The sequence below is a fragment of the Ricinus communis genome, chromosome 1, assembly GCF_019578655.1.
Source record: "Ricinus communis isolate WT05 ecotype wild-type chromosome 1, ASM1957865v1, whole genome shotgun sequence".
In the NCBI taxonomy this organism is placed as follows: Eukaryota; Viridiplantae; Streptophyta; class Magnoliopsida; order Malpighiales; family Euphorbiaceae; genus Ricinus; species Ricinus communis.
The window spans coordinates 10,419,730-10,447,184 of record NC_063256.1 but is presented as its reverse complement, the minus strand read 5'-3'; the positions used below and the strand labels follow the sequence as shown (position 1 = coordinate 10,447,184).

Genomic DNA, 27,455 nt, shown 5'->3' with positions numbered 1-27,455 from the left:
TGTGGATTCCCACCAAGATCCTATATATATATATATCAGTTGCATTTGGTATTGGACTTATTTAGCAGCAGTATCAAAGTTTTCTTGTTTCTGGTCCTATACTAATACCCAGATGAATAATTATTCTTTTACTAAAGTTAACAAACTGTCTCCTGTTTTTAATATGCTGTTTTCTTTACCTGTTTAACTACCTAATCAATATTCATTTTTGTGTTTTTTCTTTTAATTTAGTAGGTTTGAACTGTGTGTTATATTTGAAAAAGTGGTTTCCTATTTCAAACTTTTTCTATGCATATACTTACAAAAATAATGTTCATATACAGAAGATAAAAAAGCCGCAGAGAACAAGTGTTCCCCCCGTTTCAAATGCATAAGGAAGCTAGAGAAAGGGGGTGCCACAGACAAACAGAGCCTCAAGTCAAAGGAGAGATCAATACTTGGATCTTCTGCTGTACTCACTCTGCTTCTTTTCTTTTCTTTTTTTCTTCTTTTTGAGCACGCTTTCTTCACTCCGAAAATGACAAAATACTTTCTTGGTTCGGCTTTTGACTTTTTGGATTTTAGAGATGAGTGGGTAGCTATGGTGTGGTAATGGTAATGTATGTGGGTTGCTTCATTTTCCTTCACATCTCCATTCACAAATCTCACCTCCCTTATTTTGCATCAGACTGTGTCTCTAATGATGACCTAATTGGTGAAACCTACTAACGTTGTCCAGACAAGACAAGGCTAATATCTTTACAATTCAGATCCAATAATCTTGAGAAAAAAAAAAACTGTCAGAACTCACATATCCAATTCGAGAATGCTAGTAACATCTAATTAAATCGCCCATGTACGTGGGTAATCAGAGAAAATCATCCTCACACAAAGAACACCCTACTTTCTAATATATGTACATGATCACATGCATGAGAGTCTGTTCTATTAATTCTTCCCCTTCTTCACTTAACTTACTGTGATCTACAACTCTACATTAAAGGGATTAACTTAATTAAACTAACCCAGTGGCTCTGTCTTCTGACCTTAATTTTATCTTACAGGACCCAACTTGGAGACCAAGCACATAAGACCCTCTTCGTCTACACATTTGACTAAGCTCAACTTACATGGAAAATCTTGTTCAGTAAGGGAATCATGCAAGAAAAGAAAAATATAGTTCAACGAGATAGTTGCCTATCAATTAGTGAAATAACAAGGCAAATGAATACCACGTCGCACTACAAAACATAATCTGTTTGTCACTTGGGCAGCTCGAAGTATCACACTCTTGGAGATCGAGACTAATATAATTGAGACAGTATTGACAATCTCAACTGTCACTTTTTATAAGTATCAACATTATACTTCCATATGAAGAAAATTATGATATTCCTTCCTTCTCAAATGCATCCATTTGCTAGTGACAAGAGGTTTTTAAGGAAGCTCAGTTTGGTGGCAGCGAGGAATGACTCGTGCAGAGGGGCATTTCAGGAATCAAGTAAAGTCCAAGTGCAAAACTGGGCAAAGGGCAGATTCTCTATCACATGCTGGGATCCAATGTCTGGTCTTGATCGAAGTTACAATCAGGTGCGCTTGGAAGCAGTGAATTTATGGCTACCAAATATTAGATACAGTGTCAAATATTTGAAAGACTTGTGCCTCCTTTTACATTTCTTTAATTTGAATGGATATAAATCCATGACATACTTTAGTAAAGCTAAGGTCATCCTCAAATCAGACTTTTCTCATTTAACCATAACCAAGAAAAAGAAAAGAAGAAAAAAGGGATTTGCTGCTTTAGTACTTTCACTGTTTTTATTTTTTAAATATAAATAAGAGGGTAGGTTTTAGAATCAGCATTAGATAATGGACATGCAACTAAGATATAATTTCACCTTATTGCTTTTGCAATATGATGGGCCAACTTCAGTAGGAAATTTTTTACAACTAATCAACACTTTTGGTACTAATGTTGTTTTTATTAGTTGTCACTTGTCAAATGCATTATAGTTACAAGAGGCCATGAATCATAATCATTGCTCCATCACTCCAACTCTAATTTAACTAAACCTAATTATGTAGTGCAAATTCAGTCCTCATGACAAGCATGTAGAAATGCTCTTATTATAGCTCCACTGCACATGAAAATAAAGTAATGACTAGTAGAAAGAAAGAAATAAGGCTATTAATACATTAAAACATTAAAAAAAAAAGGAAGAAAGAAAGGCTGGCCTTTTTCCTCATACAATGACATTTCTCTTCCCATCTTCCTCATTGTCTCCTCTGGTCCTGATTCACACTACCTAAGAGCACAGACAACATAACTCTATACAGTACAACAAACCCAGAAAAAACACAAAGCATTGAAGAGGAAAGAGTAATGGGATCTGAAGCAGAAGCAGAAGACAGTTCTACACCAAGATTACCGCTATTCCTGAAGCCACCATACGTGCAATCGCCACAGAGATCGGGGATGCTAACCCCGCCGCTCTACTCCTCAGCCGCGGTCCCCTTCCGGTGGGAGGAGGAGCCTGGCAAGCCAAGAGAATGCTCTGGTGCTATTACCACCCCAACCGACTTAAGCCCCAAGTGCCTAGAGTTGCCTCCAAGACTGTTGTTGGAGGCCAATGTTAGTAAGCTGCCTTCGCCAACTACCGTCTTGGATGGACCTTATACGGGGAGGTCATCAAGATTTCAGTCATCTTCTTTTAGAATGATAAGAAGGGAATGTTACGGATCTTTTCGTACTTGTAGTCCTGAAAGAGATCAGTTTACTGCCTTGGTCCTTAGCAAGAGAGGGATAAAAGATAGAGGTTTTCTGGGGTCTTGGCGTTGGGGAAGGAGGGGTTTTAAGGGTAAAAGAGAGGTTGCTGGAGCTAGCTATGTGTTTCCATCGTCGTCTATGGATAGAGAGGTTGAAGATGGTAATGAAGAGGAAAAAGAAATAAGTAGCAAGAATGTTACGATCACAAGGATCAGAAGATCAGGCAGCTTTTCCACTAGTTCCAGGTCTCATTTCTGGGTTAGTTCTCGACTCTTTTATTTTGTTTTTCTTCATTCTGTTTCAGAAGTCCCGCGTCTTAGGGTCAACTATCTGTTGGGATTATTTTCTGTTTTAAGTCCATTTTAGATTTGCAATGCAAATTTGAGCAGTGAATTTCCATTAAATGATTGAGCTATGTAATTGCAAATTACATCGAGAAAAGCACGTCATTTTCCTTTCCTTCACGAGTCATGATTTGATTGTCCTTGTAGCCTTGGTTGATAGAGCGAGTTGCCATTGTCTCAAGTTAGCCCGTTTGCTCATCACCAGTTAACAGTTTGTGTTGACATATATTTGCAGGCAACTATTTATGAAGGCTTGAAGCAGGTAGTTCCATGGAGGAGCAGAAAACTGAAGAAAGACGGGTTCTTCATTTGACTTTTCTTTGAAGAAAAAAGGTGTATCGCATTAAATTTCCCGGAACCGCTGTAGTCATGTCCTGTGATATATCTCTTTCAACGAGAATGTCGTTTTCGTTGTGCCATAGCTCATCACTACTTGCCCTATTGCTATTCTACACCGTTGTTCTTCAAGGGCCTGTCTGGCAGTTGCTTGCTGCTCCTTCAATTCTGAGTGCATTTTATGGGAACAATTATTGGGATCTTTATAGCCATGTGGTTAGATATTAGATAATGCAGCATTGAATGTATCACCGAGGCGTGAGGAGTTAAAGCACTAGTCAAGACTAATATGATATTGTTCAATCCAATAACTCACTTGTCTAGAAAGAAAGGATGGCAATTCTTAATGTACTTGTTGAACAGTTGGCATACATTGCATATTACTTTTCATGAGCTTTCTCCAAAATTTCCTGTTTTCAGCCGTTCCAAATAGAACAAAATCCTGACTTCGAACAAGAACAAGTTAAAAGTTCTCCGTCCAGGCAAGACTAGAAGTTGAATCATCAACTTCGAGCAAGCAACTTCAGTGATTGTTGATTGAATACATCCAACCTGTAGATTTAATTTCCCATGGTTCACATTAACCATTTTAGAAAACCTTCCTTTATATCCTGCAAACAGGCAGCACCTATCTGGCTCAAGCAGTAAAGCATATAGAGTAGCATCTTCCAATTTGTGTTGCTAGTTTAAGACACCTAGACAAGTATATTATCAGCCATTACTTCAAAGTAGCTATCATGTTGCTGAAAAGGCCTCAATGCTTGCACAAACACTAAGAAAAACCTTACCAGTCTCAACATGATAAAAAACCCCATAAATGAATAAAAGCATTGGATTTTCAATGAAGCATCAACTGTTTAAAATTGCTAATCCGACGTTGCAAGTCATATTCATATACTGATGAAAGACGAGATGTTGAAATGTGCAATACTAATATTCATATACTGATACAAAACAGATGTTCAATGTGCAATACTTCTCAGATTCAACAAATCTAAAGGAAAGCTTATTTCATGCCCCTCGGAATGCAGGAAAAGAGTAAAACTGAAAAGAGATGGGAGAATGTTTGATGCCTCTTCATTACTGCTTTTTACGCACACCTGCAACCACCTGCACAAAGTTCAAGGGATCAGTTTCAGAAGAATGGAGCAAAGAGCAACAGTGTTGAAATCTCTAGAAAAAACTGAAAACAGTTCTTGGCATCAAATATGTGCACTTCCACTATCACAGTCTTGGCACACCCAATCTCTATTATTAAGGGACCAGCCAAGTGCTAGAAACTTTGAGGCTCCATGATTAAAAGAATCAAGCACACTAGTCAAAGTCCCATCAAAGTTTAATAAGTTAGTCATGCCATTTGAGAAATATTTATCTTCAAAAATTCACATTAAACTCAATAAAGCCCGACTTCCAAAATAATTAGAGGGAAGTCTATGTCATAAAAATGTTAACAGAGCTAGCTAAACTGGGCATTGTTGATATACCATGAGGTAATTCCGTGTTTCAAATATCAGGTCCTTTTTCCAATTTTTTTCCTTAGAAGGTACTATCAACCAAAGAAATCAGATGACATAACTCATAACCAGCCAACCAGGATAGTTTTTGTTCAATAAATAGTCTATCAGTTCTTAATCTGTTAGTACCAGTAACAATTGTTTCCTTTATCCATATATTTTCCTAATAAAAAAAATCTATGAATTATCATGTTTCAAAAGATTATAGTATTACTTCAATGAAGAAGAGAAAATTGAGACACTGCAGATAATCAATCAGACAATAATATTTTAATCTCAAGGTTCATCCATTCAAAATGACAGCTATTACCACACAGCTACATAACATACAAAAGAAATAATAAAAATAAAAAGAAGAAGCAATAGGGAGAATCATCAACATTAAATGCCACTATTATGCACACACACTTCAGATTACACTGTGATGCTTAATGAAGGCATAAAATTTTTGCTCAAGAAAGATTGGTAATCCTTAATTATATACTCACATCACTTAAGGCAGGCTGAGGGACTTGTTTGCTTGTTTCAAAAGAATCCAAAATCGGCCTAACCACGGCTGGAAGGAAAAGACCTGAAATTTGCAATATTTAAGATTAAATAAGCGTTTCTCTTCGAATGCAGCACATTGCACATGGGAAAAAATTAACAGGAAAAACAAGGTGGAAATGTGTCCTTGCATTAGGGTATCTACAACTTGTAACCATCAAGGCCATATAAATAGGAAGGAAAATTAAGTTATTGCCAAAATACAAAACTTGAATTTACAATATAAGATGTGATTCTATTAATGATTTAGGGAAAACGAGATAAAATGATTATCCAGTCAACAATATTAATCAGTAATTGATTATCCAGTAAATTCAGGTAACACAGCCCTAACAAATAATTTCTATATATCCGTCAAAACTATATATTTTCTATAGCGCTGATGATTGGAATAAACATAAGAACAGTAAAAGTGAAATCCCTAGAACTGCTAAAACTTGGAAAACTAATCCACCAAGTTTCCAAGTTTTGATAGATCTTTCAAATACAATAAAATAAAGATAAAAAAATGGAGGGTTTTTACGAATAAAATTAAAATCAGAAGTTAGTTTAGTAAGCGATCATATGAATGCAATAATAGTAATGATAATAAGGTAAAGCTATAGATTAGGAGAGAATGGTAAAAGAAAAGGAGAAAGACAGGAGATTAAAAATAAAAAAGAAGACGCACCAACACCAGCTATAAGGCAAGAAGCTGCTACTACTGGCTCTTGCACTACGAATATCTTCAGCTTCTCCATCACCGCCATCCCTTCCCCTTCTCGCTCTCTTCTCCAATTCAATTCTTTTTTTTTATTTCTTTTTTAAAATTTCTTTTGATCTATCGAAGATCCAATAACCAATTGTTGCTTTCGAGAGCTCCCACGCATCCTCTCCCATCTAAAGAAGGCCGGCCTTTGCTGGCCCAAATTGGAACCAAATATGGGCCTTTTCTTGTATAAGTTGGGAATGGTAGGATTTTGCCCAGGTGGCATAGCTAGGTCATGTCCAGGTGTCAGACGATACATCACGAGCAAAGGCCAGGTGTCATGCACACATCGCCAAGGGGTTGGAATTAGCATGACACGTGTTAAATTGAAGAAATGTTGATGCTACATGATTATAAAGGAGGAGAGGATGAATGTAAATTAACCTTCAAGAAATAATATATTTTAAAATGAATAAAAAAGTGAGGTTGATTTTAGGGTTGAAAAGCTTCATCCCAATTAAAATCTATAGCTTCTTTAGTTTAACAGAAAAATCATCGGAACACAACTATGTGAGGATTGTGGATCCGAACTACGTAACTTAGTTTTTATTTTATTAAGTTTTTTTTTATTTCATTTCATTATTAAAAATCTAAGCGTCTTTAATTAAAATTAAAATATAAATATAAAAACTATCTTTTATAGAAATATTTTGGCAAAAACATAAAAAATTAATAAAATAAAAATTTTAAAGTTTGGTAAAATAAAATATAAAAAATGAAAAATGAAAAATTAATTTGGCCTTTAAAAAAGCAGTAATTCTACATCCAAATTTGAGAAAAGCCATTTTTATATTTACTCGAAACTATTCCAAGAATAAAGGAATTATAATTTTTAGGAAAAGAATTACAAAGAGTAGCTAAAAAAGGTTTTATATCCAGTAGAAGCGGAGAGCATTTCAAAACCTGAATTAATTGGATCCGTCCTCAACCAAACCATAATTATCAAAAGCATAATGGAATATAACAACTAAATCCCGAAATTCATAATGCATCATTGGATTTTCCAAACAGGAAATTATGAAACTAAGATTAAATCATACATATATACATACAGTAGTATCACCAAATGATGAGATTTTCATTGATTGAAAATCTACCCCCACCATATTCACATGAACAACCCCTCCCATCATTTGTGCACAAGCAATACAAATACAGCGGGATATACAACCACCAAAATACAAAAAAAAAAAAAAAAAGAAAGAAACTGAGACGCTAAGAACATAGATATGAAAATAAAATAAACCCCAGCCCTTTTCCCTCATAAATATATTTTCATATGCACGAAACTTTAGTTGAAACTCAAATAGGCAACATCCACCCTACTGTCCATCCCAGAAGTAACCCGGCACCAACAAGACCCAATCCCAATGCAAGTGCAACAGCATACTTGCTAATGTCATGACTCGGTCGTCCGCGCTTCCCACGTTTCCCCCTTGTCGACTTCTGCCAGCTCTTCCGCATTTTCCTACCTTTCTGAGGCATCCAAGGAAGCGCCACAGGGAACAGAGTAGACATTGGCTGTCCACCATTCTTCACCTGGTAGTAAAGGCTTTCAAGCTGTAGCAGGTGGAACCATTGCTTGTATGCAAAAAGTTGCGAGGCCTGTCTGAAAAAGAGCTTAATGATGTGTTCCCTCTCAGCACAGGCTTGCTTTGCCACCTTCTCTGCTTCCCTGGCTCGTGTTTGAGAATGACGGAGTGCTTCCAATAGTTGAGCCTTGCAAGGGTCACCCTCCGGAACTTGTCCAATTTCTATCATTTCTTTATGAGTTGCGATAGAGCTACATTTAAGGTTTCAGAGCTTCAAACATCATGTGTGAATAAAAATGCTTAATAACATTCACAAGTATGCATAAAGAAAAAAAATTCACTGGCTTAATGTTATACTGAGTTATTTAAACCATTCAAACACGAGCAGAAATTTTGAAAGAAAAATAGAAACATGCATACTCAACAGACTTGTGCATCTACCAGATATCAGAAGGAAGAATTCACGTACAAATACAACCAGAAGATTTAATTTGGTTAGATACCTGAATGGCTTGTTTAAACCACTTTGTAAGTGACCTTCAACTGAAGCCCTGTGTCTTCCGTGCATGCTTTCAGAACTGGGACAGCCATGTGCATGAACTAACGGGCTAGAGATACAACCACTCTGTGCCTTCCCATCCAAAGATAAAGCTATCGAATCATCATGATCAGAAGCTCCGGGACGGCCATGTGGGTATCTCCTAAGATGCAGCTTCTGAGGTGGGGGAAGGTCACAATTTGCAATATAATCAACAGACTTCTGTGCAACCAAGGAGGCTAAGTCATCTTTATCTGTTGTGCGCCACCATGGTACACTCTTTTCACTCCCACTAAAAGGTGATTCTGAATCAAAACAATAGTCATCACTCTTTTGCGGTCTCAAACATTCAAATGGATCCAAATCCATCAATTTGGAGTTTTCTTTTGTGTCCTTGGGTTCAATAAATTCTTGGGCATTCTTATCATATAGAACCCCTGCCTCTTGGTTCTTAACATTAGGATCTCTGTTCCTATAATCAGCCGAGATCCTAAAATGTGGATCAAAGGAAGGCTCATATTTCTTATTGCCATCAAAACGAGTGCTGCCTCTGTCATCATGAGGCCGGATCTCATCAATTATAGAGGGCGCGTTTACAAATTCAGCTCTCAAAATTTCCACCTCATTCTCTAATTTATCTAGCTGTTCATACGTAAAACCCTTTTGGTATCCATAACTAGGTTGCAGCTGAAGCCACCATCTTGTATCAGGGGGTAGGCTGGAATACGAGGCATTCCTGTGGAAAGGCATGAAACCTACAGCAGAATTCTCTGGCATTTCTGCTGCATTTGTTGGTCCACCATCAACCTGTTTAGATGATGAAGATGATGACTGGCAGCAAGCTAACTTGGGCGCTCTTTTGGCATCTTCTTGGACAAAACAACGATTAGCTGTTCTTTGCCATGCAGCCCTTGCTTCCGCTACTGCCATCCTTTTATCAGATGCATCTACTGTGCATAACATAAGAACTTTCAGTTAGCCTTAACAGGCATTGATACCCCAAGAAGGATCAAAGCTAAATGAGAAAAATAGACTGATAAGCTTATCCTTCAATGAGATAAGGCTAAAAATTTATTTGTCTTGTCAACAGAAACATGGGGAGGAAAAAGAGACGACACTGTGAGCATCGCAGACAGCAAGCTATGAAGAAAGTAAAATGCAACACTTAGAGCTCTAATGGAGAATGTGAATCGCTATTAACATGTGAAATCTGCCAATAAATCCTCTCAGCACATTGGATTTTGGAAGTGCCCTTAGCCTATAGGAGTGATCTTGTTTATGATAGGGTTCAAAAACATACCATACCACCGGGAAATTGTATTTCAAAGTAATAAATGTGAATGCTCCCTCTGAACTTCATAATATAAACAGAAATCAGATACCATACTAGAACAAAAACCACTGGTGAATAACATAACCATGACAACTATTCAATTATCTCAAGCATAAATCAACATTATAAATAGCAGGTGGGTTCATTTATTTAAGAAAAGATAAAATGTGAAAAGAACTCTACAGAAAATCCGCTGGAGTAGAACAAGTTGATATATGACCCAAAAACTACCAACAACTGTACGTAAGTCATAAGCAAGACTTCCCATATGTCAATATGATAACCAAAACCAAAGACAATAAGGACTTTTTATGCAAATAATCAATCAATCATACAACAGAGGACCATTTAATCTAAATCTTCTTGAAAATATTGAGATATGCACAATCACGAATGTTAACCTGAAAATTGTTTTATAAATACAAAACTTATTTACAGGACGAAGAAAAGAGGACAAAAATATTTTTTATTTTTTTATTTTTTTTAAATATCACAATTTTACTCAGCAAAAACAACAGTACACGAAAATCCATGAGCAAATGCCTAAGCGTTGAAAAATAGAGGCATATTTTGGTTACTCTTAAATATTCTTCTTGCATAAACTCAAAAGAAAAAAAAAGTCTGGTAGAAAACATGCTAGTTAATTTATGACCAAAGCATCACTCCAAGTTGCGAGGATAACAAAAGAGTACCTTCATCACAAAATTACACATCTAAAAGTAAAATGACTATTTAAGTTCATGTACAAACTGAGAAAGAAAAAAAATTATCACCAACTAAAATCAAAACAAACATACGAGATCAAGCACAAGCAAAAATATACTAATACCAAAGAAGAACAGATATTGTAAATCAGCCCATAAATTTGTAATTACTTAAGAATCCATAAAGAATATAATAATCCTTATGTGGAGAGAAAAGCACACCCTAATTGATGAGAACATAAGGAAAGCCCTCTAACAACCAACACGATAAGCTAAAGAAATTAAAGCGTATAATTTAGAAACTGCACCCAATTTCCGAGCAAACAGACTGAATATTTATATGAGATTAAAAAAAATTAGGCAGAAAATTAAAGATGGAAAGGTAAAGAGAGTAAAAGAGAAGAGTACAAACCAAAATATGGATTGAATCCGTGCAAAACTGGACGGAAATGAGCAACTAGTTATTTTGTATTGTATTATTGGGTAGATCTGGTTGAATTCATTGAAGAAAAGCTGTATGATGAGAACAAAACGAATCGTTTTTGATTTCCAAAAGAAATTTATATAAAAATAAAAAATCTACAGAAGATACGCAGCAATAACAACAACTACAGACCTTTCAGGTTCAGGCTTTAGCCCTTTATTTTTCAGTTTCATTTTTTCTCTTTTATCTGTCGCTTTGCACAGCCCACAGTACACTCGATAGCGCTTTTTAAAATAAAAATAAATAAATAAATAAAATATATTTTGGCCTTGAAATTTTAGCAGCAAGAAGCAGCAATCGATAAAGGAGGTGAAATATTTCCCAAAACGACAGAGTGAAAACACCGGCCTTTGCGCCGTCCCTTTCACCGGTGTGGTCCACGTTTGCTTACTTGAAAACCAGTGTGTGTTGTGTAATGGCTTTTACCTTACACCTCCGCACACGTGGCGAGTGGTGAGTGGGGGAAAAGAGAGGCGTAGGCCCAACTCATTTAGAAGATAAGACTTGATTGAAAGGGAGGACCATTTGGTGATAGCGCCACGTAGAAAGATCGTAGGTCCCAATCCAACTACCCTTGCGGCTTCTCCTAAGAACTTCATAAACAGTGCACTCTGGTACAATCAAGTAACAACCAAAATCAGCATCTTTCTATAATGAATTCTTTTTATCTTCTTCTTATAAATAAACTTTATATGTTTTTATTTTATGTTTAATATGATATAAGTACTATTAAATAGGATAAATAATAGAAACACTTTTATAATTTTAAGATCTTATATTGAATTTTTAATAATTTATAGCTGGACAAATAATCCTGTATGAAACATCTAAAATGAATTAAAATTTAACTAAATGTAAATATAATGAAATTTGAATTTTTCTTTTTATCTAATTGGCTGATTTATTTTAGTGGTAAAGTGAAACTATTTTATAAATGGGTATTAAAGTTTAAATCTGGTTGAATTTCAAAATACAAATATAACGAGTTTAAAATTTTTCTTTGGAGGTTGATATGGTTTTCAAGGCAAGGCAACATCTTTAGGTGGCGCACACAGGGATGTTAGGCAGGCAAGCAGTAAATAAAGCCAAAGGTATCCATTTTGTGCCCATAGTATTACGAGGCAATTATGTTAGGGTCAGTTATCAGCCAACAAAAGCATTGACGTCTTAGTTAATTTCACTTTGTTATCCTAAAATAGCATAGGAAATTGAGGATTTCAGTTAGGTAAAGGAAGAAATTAGAGGTGAAATGATCAAGGTTCAATACAGGAGGATTTGCGCAGTACATTTTGACCTTTTCCTGAACAGTACTTCAGGAGTACAGCTACAAGGCAAAGGCTAAGCATAGCATGCAGCACTAAAATTACACGAAGTTCCTGTGATGCGACACGTGCCTACCCAGTGCAATTCTACCTTTGGGCAGCGGCATGACACACCTCTTACTCTAATTATCACCTTTTTTTCTTTTCCCTTTTCTTTTAGCATATTTTTTTTATTATTGTATTTAGTGCTCATGCAATACTTTTTATCAAATCCTAATCCTAATTTAGGTTAGAAAAAGATTTTGTGAAGAGGATCGTTGAAATAAGGCATTGATACAAAACGACAGTTGACCCACTTGGCCTTTGGCATAGGCAATCAATGACAGATTCCGATCTTAAATTAGGAAGTGGTGGAGTTGAGCGGCAAAGGACAAAGGGACCAATTGGCCCTTTCAGCTCCAAAAGGTTCACTATACTCTTAAAATCAGACTCCAACAAAGCTGCTTGCATGTGACTCGTGTCCACTGTAAGTCATCCTACGCCTATGCTGTGAAAAGCAAAAGGCTGGAAAATGTTCATCGACCAATTTCAATAAACATTTAAAAAAAAAAAAGAATTTTCACTGTTGTATTTGTGATAAATGTTTCTGTAGTATACATCGAATTTTATTGGAAGGGGAATATATATACAAGAACAACCAAATATACACCTAGACGCAGAATAACTATATCAAAACATTATATAATGATAGACTACAATGGACACTGACTCCTCGCCAGGCAAAAAATGACTGCGTAATGAAAAAATAAAAACATCTGTAGACACATATCAAAGACCAAACAGCAGTGGTATGATTTCATCCTGTTCAAAACCGTTACTTAGCAAGGAATCTAACAGGAGGATACTTGGAGAGGAAATGGAGCTGTGAAACAGATGATATGGGTTTACCGCCTGTGGAATTCAACAGTATTCTTATACACTTGATTTAGACCATCAGGCGAGTGGATAATGCTTGATCTAAGTAGAGAGACCGAAAATTGTTTGATCAAGAAGCCTGGCCTGAATTCTGTTTCATTTAATCCATATGCATAGCAGTTTTCTGTAGTTATGGTCTACAGATTGGATATGACATATTGATGGTGGTAGGCACCACCGCAGTTGAAGTCAGTGGCGCGAAAATTGTACCCGCTTCCACAGTCATGTTCAACGAATTATTAAAATTCTCCGAGTTTCATGGTTAGGCAACTTCATTATGTCTCATGCTGGTGATCTTTAAGCTGAACCAACTTTACAGATCCATCCCAACCACAAGTAAGAAAACCATGAGAAACAACTTGTATATCTGTAACCGCAGGCTGCAAATTTAATATGCTAATGCTTCAGAACAGGCACATGGCTTAAAAAAACTTACTACTTCAAATTAAAACAACTTTTGTCTTATTGTTCCTAAAAGTACCAAGTAGAAATTCTTACCCTAACAACTCCACCAAAACCTCGTGAACTGGGTTGCAGAAAGGTGCGCCTTTCATGCAATTTGGGCCAGTGATAGACAAGCTGTGCTGCTTTGGCATCCCAAAGCTTAACATCTCCATCTTTACTTCCAGTTAAGAATAAGCTGGTATGTGGGATGGTGGATATTTTGGTAACGCTTCCTTCACTCAATTTATTAAGTTGTTAGATGCAGAAATAAAATTCAATTGCAACTACGCATGGAAAGACATATGCATACCTAAGTGTGCCTTTGGTATGTACCAAAGCATCCCATTCTGATTCTGGCCACCAACTTTGTCACCAGCCCCTGCTTGCAAGTCGGGATTAGAAGGCAGATTGCTGCTTCTATCACGGTTATCGAAATGCTTATGCCTTTTAGTCCTTCCGGTTGCTATGTACCGAAAGTCATGAAGTCCAACATCACCACCTTTACCTCCAGTTACAATAAGGGGAGATACAGAACCACTTCCAATGTCATTATCAAACATAGAAATGGAGCGAGCACCGCCTTCAAACACATACGGAAATATAAAGAAGGTTGCTGTCATTATGAATGAAGGGGTATCTTGCAACTTAATGTTCAATTATGAGCAAGATTGAGATCATTAGTCAAAACAGTAACATTCATCACTATTGCTACTTTTGTTCGCTGGTCATTGTAAGACCTGGATCGAAAATTGATGATCAATAACTATTTCAATCTATATCAATGTTTTCTTTAGTGTACTGATTCTGGCATCTTAAAGTACACTATAAAAGTAACCCAAAACTGGCCAGCTGTGATCTGTGCATGATTATCTGAAGACATATTATATGCATGCAATTTCACTTAATGCAATTCCAAAAATAAAAGAATTAAACCTTCATGACAAATAATTGAAGCTTGTGAGGTTGTGGGCGGAGCCAACGTGTCCCAGACTACAGCATTAACACCATTAGCACTGTATCCAGCTGCTGCAACAACTGATCCGCTTGATGTAACATATGTAACATCCCTGCAAATGCACTGATATTAACCACTTCATCGGAACATGAATACAACACCTTTAACAATATGAAGATTCCTGATACATATATGTTTAGTTTACATAAGCAACGAACACATGCATTTCTTCTAACAAACACTCCCAGTGAAAATAAAGAATACTATCTCATCATTCTAAAAAACCAAGGATCTTTTCCACTAAGTAGACTTTGGAATCCAACATCTACTACATTTTCTTTGTCCAAAATCCACCTAAAGAAAAAGAATTAGATAATAAAAAAGTTCCTGGTATATTAAAAAAGCGAAATCATACGATGCATAGCCATTAAAGCAGAGAGATGATTCTGTTGGGTGGATATTACTCCTTCCTCCAACCTCCAGCTGCCATGTGCATACAGTTCCGTCTAGTGCAGCTGAAGCAAACCTGTGCCCACAGGGGTCAAACTGCAAAGCGGATACCGATGCTAGGGCATACGGTGGAGGAACATTTGCAGCAGGGAGGACACCATAAGTTGCAGTGGCTTTATTGTTACCAAACTGCATATAAAACATTTCATGTTGTCAATATACTACAAATATTGGTGAATGGGAGCAAGAGATAAAAACAGTATGTACAAACTTCTTCAGCAATCATGATTAAACATCAAAAGCTTATTGATTGTTTTTCACCAGGAAAGACTTTTGAGGCTTTCTCAGCACATGTAAGCCAGACTTAACCAAACGGCCCTATAAAATATCATTTGATTCAAGCACAAGGCAATTTGAAATAAAATATAACTAATTTAAGGAAAGGACCCCTTCCCATATAGATGATTAATATATGTGTGAATATGATGCAACAGAATTGACTTTGTTCTCAAGGTCAAAAAATTTGTACCTCCCACAAGTAAATATGTGTATTGCTGGAACCAACCAAAAAGAAGGATCTTGAGGGGTGACTAGAAAAAGCCCTTGTACTTATTGTTTCCACGGTAGCTGGTGGGTCAAGAAACTCCTCGAAATCCTCTTGAACTTCCCAACCTAAGCCAGATGCACCGATACCAGCATAACCTGGAATACCAAATGCTCCACCACCTGTTAAGTCTCTCCTTGGTCTAGCTAAAGAACCTGTGCCAAGGGTTGCCCCTCCCAAACCAAGGTGTGACCCTTTCTTGCTCCCAAGACCAACACCAGGAGAAACAGAAGTTGGAACAGGTGTTGATTCAGCACCAGCCCAACCATTTGGTGGCCAATCAGCATCAGCCCAGATGTATTCTGATTTATCGACAAAGGTAACCCCATCTTTCCAACTGAAGAAAATAATGCCCTGTATTAAAGAGAATATAACATTAGATACTCTGACTGAATAGTGAAGCCATATTATCCAGTTAAAAGGATTGATGGCTCCACTAGCCTTTTAAAGCTCCTAGGCTCTAAAATGTTCCCTGAAAGTCTCACTATACTATCATACGGTATTGAAATTCATTCTCAAATATACACATGATGACTAGAATAATTTTGTTAGTCATAACGAATCTAAAGTAACTAAAGTAGGATTCAGATGATATACAAGAAAAGCTTATTCAGGGAATTACAGAGTTACTAAAGAATCCATTCAATGAAGGCCTTCACTTTAATGGCCGCAGAATAAGAATTTAATCATTTACCAGAACACAAATCTTAGTGGTGGCACTTACAAATTGGTGACAGCAATTGCCTGTTATATGTAAGATAGTGTACTCAATGGATTAGAGAGGTCACTAGAGGGGGGAAATGAGAGGATGAGAGGGGAAGGAGATACATCAGGATGAAAGCAGAAATCATACACTGAGACTAACCTTTCGGTTGCTAGCAATTGCAGCTTGCCCTTCATTGACAGAGTTCACACAAAGTGCCTGCTTGAAGTTGAAGAATTAATAATTGTGAAAGATATTGGAAAATTCTGGTGATATTCACCTTAAGACCTACTAACAAATATCTACCACAATAATGCCAGTATTCAAATACGACTATTAATTTAGGAAGGATAAAATCAGTAGTTGAAAAATTACCTCCAACAGCTCTCCGTCTCTCTTATATATTTCTTTAGCATTTTGGAAAAGTGTCTCCTCCTTGGAAATAGTTGCATCCTTCTGCCAGGTAGTTAGAACAGCTCGCCCATTCTTAAATAAACCCTTACCAGGTGACTCAACCTCATCGCTGGAACGATTAGTACTCAATCTGACTTCATGATCCAAACCTTCCCTGGTTTCATACTCCCCTCTAATGATTTTGTAGAATTTACTCCAGCTTTGAGATGATCTACGATTGAAAAACTCAGACCAATTTATTTTTTCTAGTGCAAAACCTTCAGATACAATGTTAGGATCAGCACAGGTGTCCCACAAAATATCAAAAGTTGATAATTCATCTTTGCTGTTCATTATGTCTGCACTAGCATCCTGATAGAGGACTTCGGCCTGAGATGCAATAGAATCTTTTAGCCATGTCAAAGTTGTCATGTGCAATTCATTCTCTACTTTCAACTGGAGGAGCGACCCAAATATTTTTACATGATAAGATGAAACGTGTAGAATTGTAATTTTCAGTAACTTGGCCAATATCAATGAAAATGACATAATTTCTTTTTTCATGGTGTCATCAGATCCAATTGAACCAGATGGCCACGAAGAAATTAAGCCATGGGAAACTCCAGAGAAGCAATCATCTTCAATATTAATAGATAGCAAATGTAGTTTATGTTTCAATAATCTGGACAGGTGCTGCCACAAGCATGTCCCGATGACATGCCATTTTTCATCTTCTGAGAATGAGTGCATTGTTTCTCTGTCTTGTGTAGATGGCATACAATTAGCAACTATATGCCCTACTCCTGTATCATTCACAGACAAATTGCTACCCAACAACTCTGCAATGTGGTAAAGAATGTTCTTGAGATTCGTTATATCAACTTCATAAGGGGTATGCCCATTAGTACAAGTGATTAATAGAGGTTGCACCATCAACAAGAGACCTTTGGAGTTTCGCTGAAGCCAAGCAGACGCGAAATGTACATAAAATTCAAATAAATCAAGTAGAACAAGGGACCTTGCTGTGACATCCTCAGATGATAATCCAGAGACACTCCTCACAGCTGTCCTTAAACTCCACAACATCGACATGATACCTTGGAAGTAATGCCCCTGCGTATCTGACCATGATCTAGTTTCAACAGTTTCATTATTTTCAAAAGGTTGCAAGGAATTTATGCTACATGAGACGATGAATCGTGAAAGTAAAAGGGAAATATCTTGAACAGATTCCAAAAGTGTCTTATGAAGAAGAGGATACAAGACTGAATTGCCAACAGAACGGCTCTCATCTTGTAAGTGATATTGAGAAGTATAGCCAAATAATATGTCATATCCAGTAAATAATGATCCATTATTATGCAACCAGACTAAAATCTGAAAACAGAAATAAACAAAAACAATTAACTATTGGACAAAAAGAGTGGAAAGAGCAACATGAGGTAAATCAAATGGCACAAACAAAAAATTCACGAGCTACATACCATTTTAATTAAGCAAGAAGAAACCACTAAAAATTTCTGCTCAAACTTTGAAATTCCCGTATAGAGTTTTTCTTGAAAATTTTCTAACAATTTTTTAAATTGATGAACCTCACAGTCCTTGACATGCGAACTGAGTTGAACAGACCCTATGATAGTGTCAGGCCAACTAGGATGTTCCCCCATCAATTTTGAGAAATACTGAAGAGCCAAATCTAATTTAGCACAGGACTCCAGATGCAAAGCTACATTTCTTGACAGCCAATTCACAGAATCACTAGCAGATGGCTTTAAAATTACATGAAGAATTTGAGAACCATCAACATCTGAGATACTCCCTTGATCTATATTCCCAGAATTACTTGAGGAAGATGAGAGGCACTCCAAAGCTTCCAGCTATTATTGAAGAAAGAAACAACATTTATAATTCAAAACACAACAAACATAGTTGCATGTGTAAATCTGAAAAGCCTAATAATGACTTCAAAGCTTTAAGTTCACAACAATAATAAATTACAGTAAGCACAAATAAATTACTCTGTCAGAAATACAGCTTCTTGTACACCCTAATACATTTCCTAGCTCTAAAGCCCCTTTCAGAAATTTGATGGTTGTTTTTCAGGTCCACTTGGCAATGTTTTATGAATTGTCCGCAAAGTGATAGTTTTTATCATTTCTAGCCACCTTGGTTAAACTGAAAAATGTATTAATACTCAACATGCTGTAAAAGCCACAGATGTACAGTAGATTTATTCTGGCTTGGAAAAATAATCACAATAAATAAGCAAGTGGCACAACATCAGGTATCAATTCTAAATTCAGTGTGAGATCAAGTTTATGCAGCAGGAATAATATAAGACCTTTATGCACCGTGCTGAGGAGGATTACAGCTAACAGAGTTAGAAATCTAAGAGGGGACTTTATGAAGAGGAGGTTTAGGGTTTGCATATTAAATAAAGATTGAATGCTGACATTTGCGGGTAAAAGGTGCAGGTGACCGTTTTATGGCAGGACAAAAATACAAGAATTAAGTTGCTTGAATTTCAAATAGGAATAAATTATAATTGTTTGGAGTAATTTGACACTATTAAGGGAATAGCAAAGAATAGATATGAACAAGAAAGAGATAAAAGCAACTTTGCCCAGGTGATGAAGTGCAATTAAATATCACTAGCCACACATACTTTCAAATGCAAGCCCAGCTACTTCATCATTACAAATGCTTTAGCATTTAAGAGACTTGTAGATTTTACTTATTCTAATTGAATATGGGATAACATATAGAAATGCTAATAACTATTGAAATATCAACTCAAAGAGAACAAACTTAAATTTGTTGGAATTTCCAACAATTCCTTAGACCTAAATACCAAACTACCCAAAATTGAGAGGAATTGCAGAAATTCTGCCTCTGTTACAGAAAGTCCACACGTCATATGATAAAACTGCAGGTTAATAAAACTATTACATCAAGTGCAACCCCTATATAGTATTCACGCGGCTGATGTGTCTGCATTTGAAGTATTAAAGTAGTGAATAGCTCTAATCATAGGAGTAAATATGGATTCATACTTCACAGAATTAGCCAGATACCCATAGAAGAGACTCAACTCAATACTAAGAATAACACAAATGCAAAGCAAACTCACAGGAAGCCCACTTCTATTGAAGGCAGTAGCCGCCATATAAGTTGCCCACCTACCAAGGATTGCAGCATTTCGCTCCCCTATGGCATTTCTCATGCAATATTTATTTGCTAATATGAGGCAGTGTAATCCGATATGAGGATCCATAAAAGCAGCATTATTGGATGAAAGTGCAGATTTTCCAAGCACACAATTTTTTGGGAAACCGAGCATGGTAAGAAAAGACTCAAAATAATTGCCCAATTCCCACTGCAAAACAAGAGAGATCATTATAAGTCGCAAAATAAAAATATTTAATAAATGTCATGCCTGCAGCTATACATCATACTCGCTTTCTGGAAAAGGGAAAAACAGGGGCGGAAGGATGAAAAAGAGAAAAGATCAAGATCATTATTTACAATCCAGGAACCTTGAGAAGGCTTGCGAGCCAATAATCGCCTCTCTCAGTTGCAGATGGAAGTGCAAACTTTGTAATCAGGTGATGTTCTAATGGTCCACCACGACCCTCAATGAGTCGACAAATTACCAAGGCAAGCTGTTCATCTCCTAAATTCTTTGCACAAACAGTAATTGCAGAATAATTATCACCACCAAGTAGAAAGAAAGCAATAGCCAGCCCCAGTTGATGTCTTCCCATTAAGACATAAGCATTTTTTAAAGCAGCTGCTTTATTTTTCTCCTCCTGAAAGAATGTATAAATAAAGAGCATCAATGACTGCTTTTTGGTGGGCAAAGATGTGAAATGTGCACGGAAACCAAAAACAACCTAGAGATCAACAACCAAGACTTGAAGAAAAACAAAAACTGCAACTGAAAGAAAATAAATCTTCTAGTGTATTTATATTTGGGAATAGGTACGTGTCCCTGCAACTTGAATATTTCTGGAAGAGTCTAGCCAATTGCTTATCCAAATAGTCATGCAATGACGACCAAGAGGAAGGAAAATGTTGTCAGATGGTGAGATAATCCTTTTTCAAGAAAATTTTTTGATAGTCAATTCTTTCCTGTCACAACAGATTGTTCATGAAGCCTACAGTAAATCACAAGCTTCAAAGCTAATAACTTTGCACAAACCTGAAAATTGCGTGAAAGAAATCCCACCAAGGGTTTGTCCTTTTCATCTTTGCTGATTTTAAAAAGACCAGCCAAGACTTGAATTCGATTCAATGCAACGTATAGAAGGGCGCAATCCTTAGGATCTCTGTTTCTTAGATATTGCATTCTCGCCAATTTCTCCATCTACAGTAAACCAAGCACCATAAGAACAAAAGGAAGAAATTGCATTTTTCTTTTTAAAGAAAAAAAGAGCTTGGTTGCGCCCAGAGCATAGTTTAACAGAAATAGTCATAATCAGAGGCAGAATACTGAGGATTAATGACATGAGTTCATATTCAGCCTTTACAGATCTCAAGTAATACGTTTGAGAAGCAAACTATTTCCTACTATCCACAAAATGCTCTCCAAGAGTTAAAGCAGGTGCTTAATAAAAATCAATATGCTTTACATGCATCAGTTGCTTAAATGAAATTCATATGATTTACTTGCAGTCACATCAATAGATCATATTTACAATACAGCTGCAGTTGCTAAATAGATGGACACACAGTGTACGCTTTGTACATGCAACAGTAAATGAATCATTCTCTATGTGAGATGAATTCTATGACGGTTTGAATTTAAGATTTTTACCAATGCATGCCAACATAGTCCGAGAACTCTTTTACAAATAACTCCCAGATTTGCAACAATCAATATTCTACCCATTTATCATAGTCTTGTCCTGGTGTGATGAGTGTCTAACACTATGATAGTGCACTAGATATGATCCTAATTTATCAAATTCCAACTATCCAAAAAGTTTTCAGATAACTTTCACAGAATAGACTACAAAGAAATTGCCCCAACAACCTTCACAAAATAATCCCTATATCCAGATACGCTTGAATGATTTCAGATAACAAAACTGCAGCTACTACCAATTAGCATGACCAGAATTTTAGACCAAACAGTGTTCCATCAGAGACAGGAAGTAATTTTCTTTAGAAATGACCGCAAAGAAAAGCTGTTTTTCTAACACAGAAGACGAAGAGAATAATATGTCAAAGTATTACCCTTGTGCGTAGTTGTGCATTGTTGGTAAACCAGAATCCAACACCAAGAGCCTGCATTTCTTTCCATGATGGTTCATTTGGAAGAAAAGAACCCAACAAAGTTTCCTGACAATCAGAATGGAAGGCCCAGCTCATTAGTCTAGTGTCAACAACCAATTCTTCCACAGAAGATGATCTACCAGACCTTCGACAAAAATATAATTGCTGAAACCTTAATGCCACCCAAAACCTAGAAAGATAAGATCAGTATCAGAAACAATAAAAATGCACTTTAGCAATCTTATAGAAATAATATGCATAAAATTTTAGTTTCATAGTACACACATGTTAAAACTGCAGCGCATTTAGAGGCTAGTTTCACATTACACACATGTGCAAAATTTTATTGCATTTAGAGGCTATTTTCCTATAATTTTATATGCAGAAACCCGAATCTATTTTAATTATTAGATAATGTATAAAGCTCCCACTTATCAGCATAAAATTGGAAAAGGCTTGGAGAGAGAGAACCAATGCATAATAGAGAGCTATGTACTTAAAAACTATGTAGTGTAAACAATGTTCGATGAAACATCCAATGCTAGCCTAATCCACCTTTCTTTCTGATGGATATAGAGCTTTTGTGCATTCAAAATGTGCAAAGGCATGCCAAGCTTTTGCAAGCATCTGACACCGCATGACCCAGCTTAGAGATATGTCTGTGAATGAACTCATAGAGCCATTAGAATTTATATATTGAGTAGAACCTAGTTAGTCAGTGTTTTATATCCAGTCCAGAAATTTTGTGCATACGCTTTGAGGCATTTTTTCCCTAGATATACGACAATTGAAATGTATTTCATTTTTAATGTTTTATCGCATAGTTTGCATTCTCTTTAGCTTGACACTCCAATTTACAACTCCACCAAAGACCCTTTTGGCGAGATCCTTCTAGCAAGATTTGAATACGAGAAACATATTAACCTTAACCACCAAAACCCTAAGAGCAAGATATAAGATCATTACATAAATCAATCTCATAATAATCATCATCCAAACTAGTACTCAACCAAGATGAGAAGTACCTTCGCCCAGGTTCATCAAGATTTTCATAGGCAGAAGCAGATTGCTGAATTTCGGTGAGAAGATCTATGATTGCAAGAATTTGCAACTTCTCAACATTGGTTAAAGCTGCTAAATCATACATCTTCTCAACAGGCTCTACGAAACCATGAAGCTCAGATGCTGTTGTAGATGAAGGAAATATATTATTGGAAGCATCAAAATTAGTCCCATGGACAAAAAATTGTGAAGATGAAGCAGGTAAGTTAACATCAGCCCTCCATTTAAACTCTTTAACAGTTGAATCTCTGGAGAGAAGTCCTTCAAAATAACTCGACAAATGAATCTGTGGAGCAATAAAGCTATTCTTTCCAGAGCTGCATCTTCTCTCAGAAGCATAACCAGAGGTAAGATATTCAGCAAGATGCCTCACAGCTGCATATGCACATTTCCAATTGCCTGGACACATTCGGAATGACATGCATTAAGTATTACAGCGTTGGCTGTTTAAGGGGCGCAGAAGAGAAATCTGAACTAGATGGGTAAAATTGTTTTGAAATTACAACTAGAAACATAATAGCCGAGTCCAACAAAACTTGAAAAATGAGTCTTTCTTAGAAGGAGTAATTTTACCATCCTAAAGTACCTGAATATATATTCATAAGGAGTGCCTCAGGATGATAAACAGGTAACATTCCCCTTAGTTTCTCAGCTATTTCGACCAGGCTCCAGAAACCAAACCTTTTATCTGAACCTTGTCTCAGTTGAGCCATGACTACAGACAAACTACTTGATAGGTACTCATTATTTTTATTAGCCTTCATAAGAAATGATTTTTCTCTGAGTTGGCTGTTGGCAATGTCACAATCAGTGAATATTGATGAAAGAATGTCCGTGCCCTTTCCACCTTCACAGTCCACCACGACAGAATTTGCATGACATTTGACTGGGTGCTTGTTATCTACAAAAAACAACCACTGACTAAGTACACTATAGTAACTATCATGAATAATGACAGCTGCAGCCTGTGAGCCCCAAAGCAAGTCACGAATAGCAGGGAGAGTATGAGCAACTGCAATGCAAAACCAGTTTTCCCCATTCAACGATTTTCCAAGGTTCACTAATGTCTGGCCTACAGAACGCTGCTGAGCATACACTCGTAACTCATTCTGCATGCACACTCCAAGACAGAACTGACCATTACCTAAAGTTAACCAATTTAAAGCAACAACATCTCCATCAATAGATAATATAGCCTCTAACACAAAACTTCCAGCTCCAATAAGATGTACACTGTCCCATATATGAAGAATGCTAGAGCCATCCATATTACTCCCTGCAGAGAGTGTCGCAATCTTCCGACCACAATCAGTCAAACGTATAGCAGTAACAGGGCCTTCATGTGCAACAAAGTTACCCACAAGCTCCCACAGAATGGCAGGAGTTGGCAGTTTAGAAGAGTTACTTCTCCACATTCTCAAGGTACCATCAAAGCACCCTGTAGCCATAATATATGCAGGAAAGTTGCAGGATGTATCTTTATCTAAACCTAGCCCTTCTTGCATAGGAGATAAATATCCCGGGCCTATCACAGAAAAACTAGTAATCTGGTCATAAGAGTATGGCTCTGGCAACTGAGATGAGCACGGGTTAACACTAAGACAGTATCTTTTATTAGCAAAAGTATTTTCAAATTTCCATGCACAGGACTCAGAACTATTTTGATAATCAAAATTACATTTACAAGAACTCCTTTGCAAGTCAAAACAGTGTAGAGTAACTTCCCATGACAGAGCCTGAAAGGCATTCATCCATATCCCCAAAAGCATAAATTTATTGTACTTAAAAGTCTTGTTACAGGTAGAAGGAAGGGGTATCACAAAGATATCTCGGGGACCATCCTCATAAGCATTGTGACCAGTTAAAGGTATGGTGCATGCATGGTGACATATTACGTCCCCTCCCTTTTGAGAAATCTTAACTATAAAGCAATCTATTCCTCCAACATGTCCCATAAAAAGTACACGGTCTTCATCCAACATAGAAGGTGCCCACTTCAAGCTCGTATACTTACAGAATGAATCACAAGTAACAAACTTTCCACAAAACTTCCACGTGGAAATCAATGTTGAAAGGCCCAACTTGTTGAGAGTCGAAACTGACCAAAAAATAAGCAACCCATCAGAATCCAAAGAAGCAGCCAATGCAAGCTCATAAATATAAGGATGCAAAGCAACCTGTAGGATTTTTCTAGTATGTCCTCCACATGAAACACCATTAGCAGAAGATGTTAAGTACTTGTCTGAGGATCTGTCCTCCATATCACCAGATTTTTGGATATGTAACAGAGACCAGACCGAGGAATTACAATGTAATAAATGAACCAAAGAGCATTCATCAGGTGGACTAGACAAGCAATTCCTCGAAATAAGGACCTTGTTAAGAAGAATGGAGTCCTTAAATTTTGAAAAACCAGCTCCACCAAGATGCCCCCCTTCAAGATCCTGCAGTTCTTGTCTTTTCCATAGTGTAACACGGGGGAACCTCACGGGTGAGATATCATCAAGACAGTGGATGACCCAAAAAGTAATCACTGTTCCTGGTCCAAACCCAATTAACCAGTCACATTTGCCAACCCAATCATGCCCATATCTTTCAGTGGAGATGTTACTGCCTTCTCCAGTTCTATATACACCTGCATGTTCTGTTGCCCAGTTCAAAACCATATCAATGCCTAAACTTCCACTCAAGACCTGGTTAATCTCAATTACAGCAGCAACACAAAAGGATTTTCTTGTTTTGTGATCACTGTTGTCCTTGCCCAGTTTCTTAACCTTTCCATTGTCTATTTCAGTCCATAACCTCGCAGTTCCATCAAGGCAGCAAGTTAGTAGCATGTGCCTTGGAGAATGTTTCACATCTCTACGTGATTGATTTATTGTTAATGGCCTCCACTGAACCATTGACACTGGCTGAGGATGACACAGCTCACACTTTTCATATTCAGATATACTGTTCCCATAACATACAAGCACACTCTTGCTCTCATCACTAGATCTTTTAGCATGTAGTTTACTTGGATAGGCATTGGCAGCTGCTGAAGGTCCCTCAATTGACCAAGTTGCAGAAACCAGATTTTGAGGCTCATCTCGTTTAAACTTCCAAGCTATTTCCCATGATGACCTGTTTCTCCTTCTCCACAAAACAACATCAATTCCACCAGAAATTATTCCATCCCCAGAGCCAGTCCATTTGATTGCTTCCACCTTTGTAGATTGTACAAGCACTGCATTCTGACTCCAACAAAAAGAACCTGAATATGAGTGAAAGAAAATTGAACTTTAAGATATACAAAAGTTACAATAAAACAATAGACATGGCCCATTCTCTGTTCAATTGATGAAAGGTTGTAACTTTATTGTCTGTAAAATACACTGCCATTGCCAATTCAGCTACTGAAATCATTTTTAGCACTTTATTGTTCTTAAACACGACAATGAATCAGCTCCATGTCTATTAGACTATACAATATTTTTCATGTAGTCCTTGTTTGGAATAATAATGTAAAACAAATAAATCGTGTAAAATAATTCAACGATTGAATTCTTGCTATATCACCTCACTAGTGGCATGATTTCATTTCTTTCAAAAATGCCTTTTACATTTGACTTTTTTGGTTGAAAACGGAAAATATATATATATATATATATATATATATATATATATACATATATATATATATAGAGAATGCTAGTTAGCTATAGTCTAGTCTTTCCAAACATGAGAATTGGCTAAATAGAATTCAGCTCAATTGAATTCCTGCTCTTATAGACTTCCCAAACATTATCTGTTATCATTTAATAATCCTTATCTTCAATTAAATTTATCGTGTTCAGTTCTGATTAATTAAACACTGATATCGAGTATACTAAAGTACAGTAAACCCAAATTCATTACCTTTGGAGCTTCCAGAATCATGTGAGAATACATAAATGCAGTTATTTGAAGCAGCAGCAAGCTCTCCTATTGACGGCGTCACTGAAGACCATGAGACGGAAGTTACGGCAGACGAGTGGTCGCCGGAGAGCTCGAAAACTTGCCGGAGAATGGGGCCGATCAGGAACTCGTCGGAGGACATAGGGGATGGAAGGTGGGAAATCACCAGAAGAGAAGAGGCTCCATACGCGATCCATGCGTAACCGGAAAAATCTGGTAGCCAGTCGATGGTAGATTCGGATCTGGTTGGAGCAGGTGGAATAATTTCGGATCCAATAATAGAGAGAGGGAGATGATCAATGGGGTTGATAGTGGAGATCGAAGAGCTTGCTTCGGGCATTTCCTTTGTGTGTGTTGTAATTGTAACTTGTTAGTAGCTTAGCTCTGGAGGGAGAAAATAGAAGAATTATATACGGAGCTAACAGAAAAATCCAAACGGCAAAGGTAACTAACTGTCGTTTTTCTGCCTGTGGACGACATTTTGGACGGTGAAAATGCCAATTTGTCCCCATTAACTCGTAACCAAACAATTAGTTTAAATTTTAACTTTTTAATTAATTTATCCAGGA

The 27,455-nt window shown here is 36.9% G+C and overlaps 4 protein-coding genes across 7 annotated transcripts; 1 reads left to right on the top strand and 3 right to left on the bottom strand.

The window, feature by feature from the left end:
- Nucleotides 1–2,044: 2,044 nt before the first annotated feature.
- LOC8263500 (uncharacterized protein At4g00950) lies at nt 2,045–3,819 on the top strand. Its single transcript, XM_002523278.4, has 2 exons — nt 2,045–3,004; nt 3,326–3,819. The coding sequence occupies exons 1-2, from the start codon at nt 2,363–2,365 to the stop codon at nt 3,401–3,403; spliced, it is 720 nt and encodes a 239-aa protein (XP_002523324.2). The 5' UTR covers nt 2,045–2,362; the 3' UTR covers nt 3,404–3,819.
- A 444-nt stretch (nt 3,820–4,263) lies between these two features.
- On the bottom strand, nt 4,264–6,355 carry LOC8263499. Its single transcript, XM_002523277.4, has 3 exons — nt 6,157–6,355; nt 5,429–5,511; nt 4,264–4,536 (listed from the first exon to the last, which is right to left on the bottom strand). The coding sequence occupies exons 1-3, from the start codon at nt 6,233–6,235 to the stop codon at nt 4,507–4,509; spliced, it is 192 nt and encodes a 63-aa protein (XP_002523323.2). The 5' UTR covers nt 6,236–6,355; the 3' UTR covers nt 4,264–4,506.
- An 859-nt stretch (nt 6,356–7,214) lies between these two features.
- LOC8263498 lies at nt 7,215–11,158 on the bottom strand. Of its 2 annotated transcripts, none has more exons than XM_015721899.3 (4): nt 10,958–11,158; nt 10,754–10,854; nt 8,270–9,251; nt 7,215–8,017 (listed from the first exon to the last, which is right to left on the bottom strand). In XM_015721899.3, exons 3-4 carry the CDS (start codon nt 9,232–9,234, stop codon nt 7,537–7,539), a joined length of 1,446 nt encoding a protein of 481 aa, XP_015577385.1. In that variant the 5' UTR covers nt 9,235–9,251; nt 10,754–10,854; nt 10,958–11,158; the 3' UTR covers nt 7,215–7,536. The 2 variants fall into 2 exon arrangements, with proteins under 2 accessions (XP_015577385.1, XP_015577384.1); XM_015721898.3 differs by having other exon boundaries at nt 8,270–9,254; nt 10,958–11,157.
- Nucleotides 11,159–12,717: 1,559 nt separating this feature from the next.
- LOC8263496 lies at nt 12,718–27,280 on the bottom strand. 3 transcript variants are annotated; one of them, XM_048380383.1, is made up of 16 exons: nt 26,848–27,279; nt 23,537–26,203; nt 22,914–23,349; nt 21,850–22,078; nt 20,813–20,977; nt 20,148–20,420; nt 19,742–19,987; nt 18,096–18,488; nt 16,594–17,988; nt 16,381–16,437; nt 15,441–15,869; nt 14,877–15,100; nt 14,440–14,573; nt 13,817–14,086; nt 13,561–13,739; nt 12,718–13,442 (listed from the first exon to the last, which is right to left on the bottom strand). In XM_048380383.1, the coding sequence occupies exons 1-16, from the start codon at nt 27,224–27,226 to the stop codon at nt 13,338–13,340; spliced, it is 7,581 nt and encodes a 2,526-aa protein (XP_048236340.1). In that variant the 5' UTR covers nt 27,227–27,279; the 3' UTR covers nt 12,718–13,337. The 3 variants fall into 3 exon arrangements, with proteins under 3 accessions (XP_048236340.1, XP_048236345.1, XP_048236343.1); XM_048380388.1 differs by having other exon boundaries at nt 23,537–26,183; nt 26,848–26,986; XM_048380386.1 differs by lacking the exon at nt 12,718–13,442 and having other exon boundaries at nt 13,567–13,735; nt 26,848–27,280.
- Nucleotides 27,281–27,455: the final 175 nt, after the last annotated feature.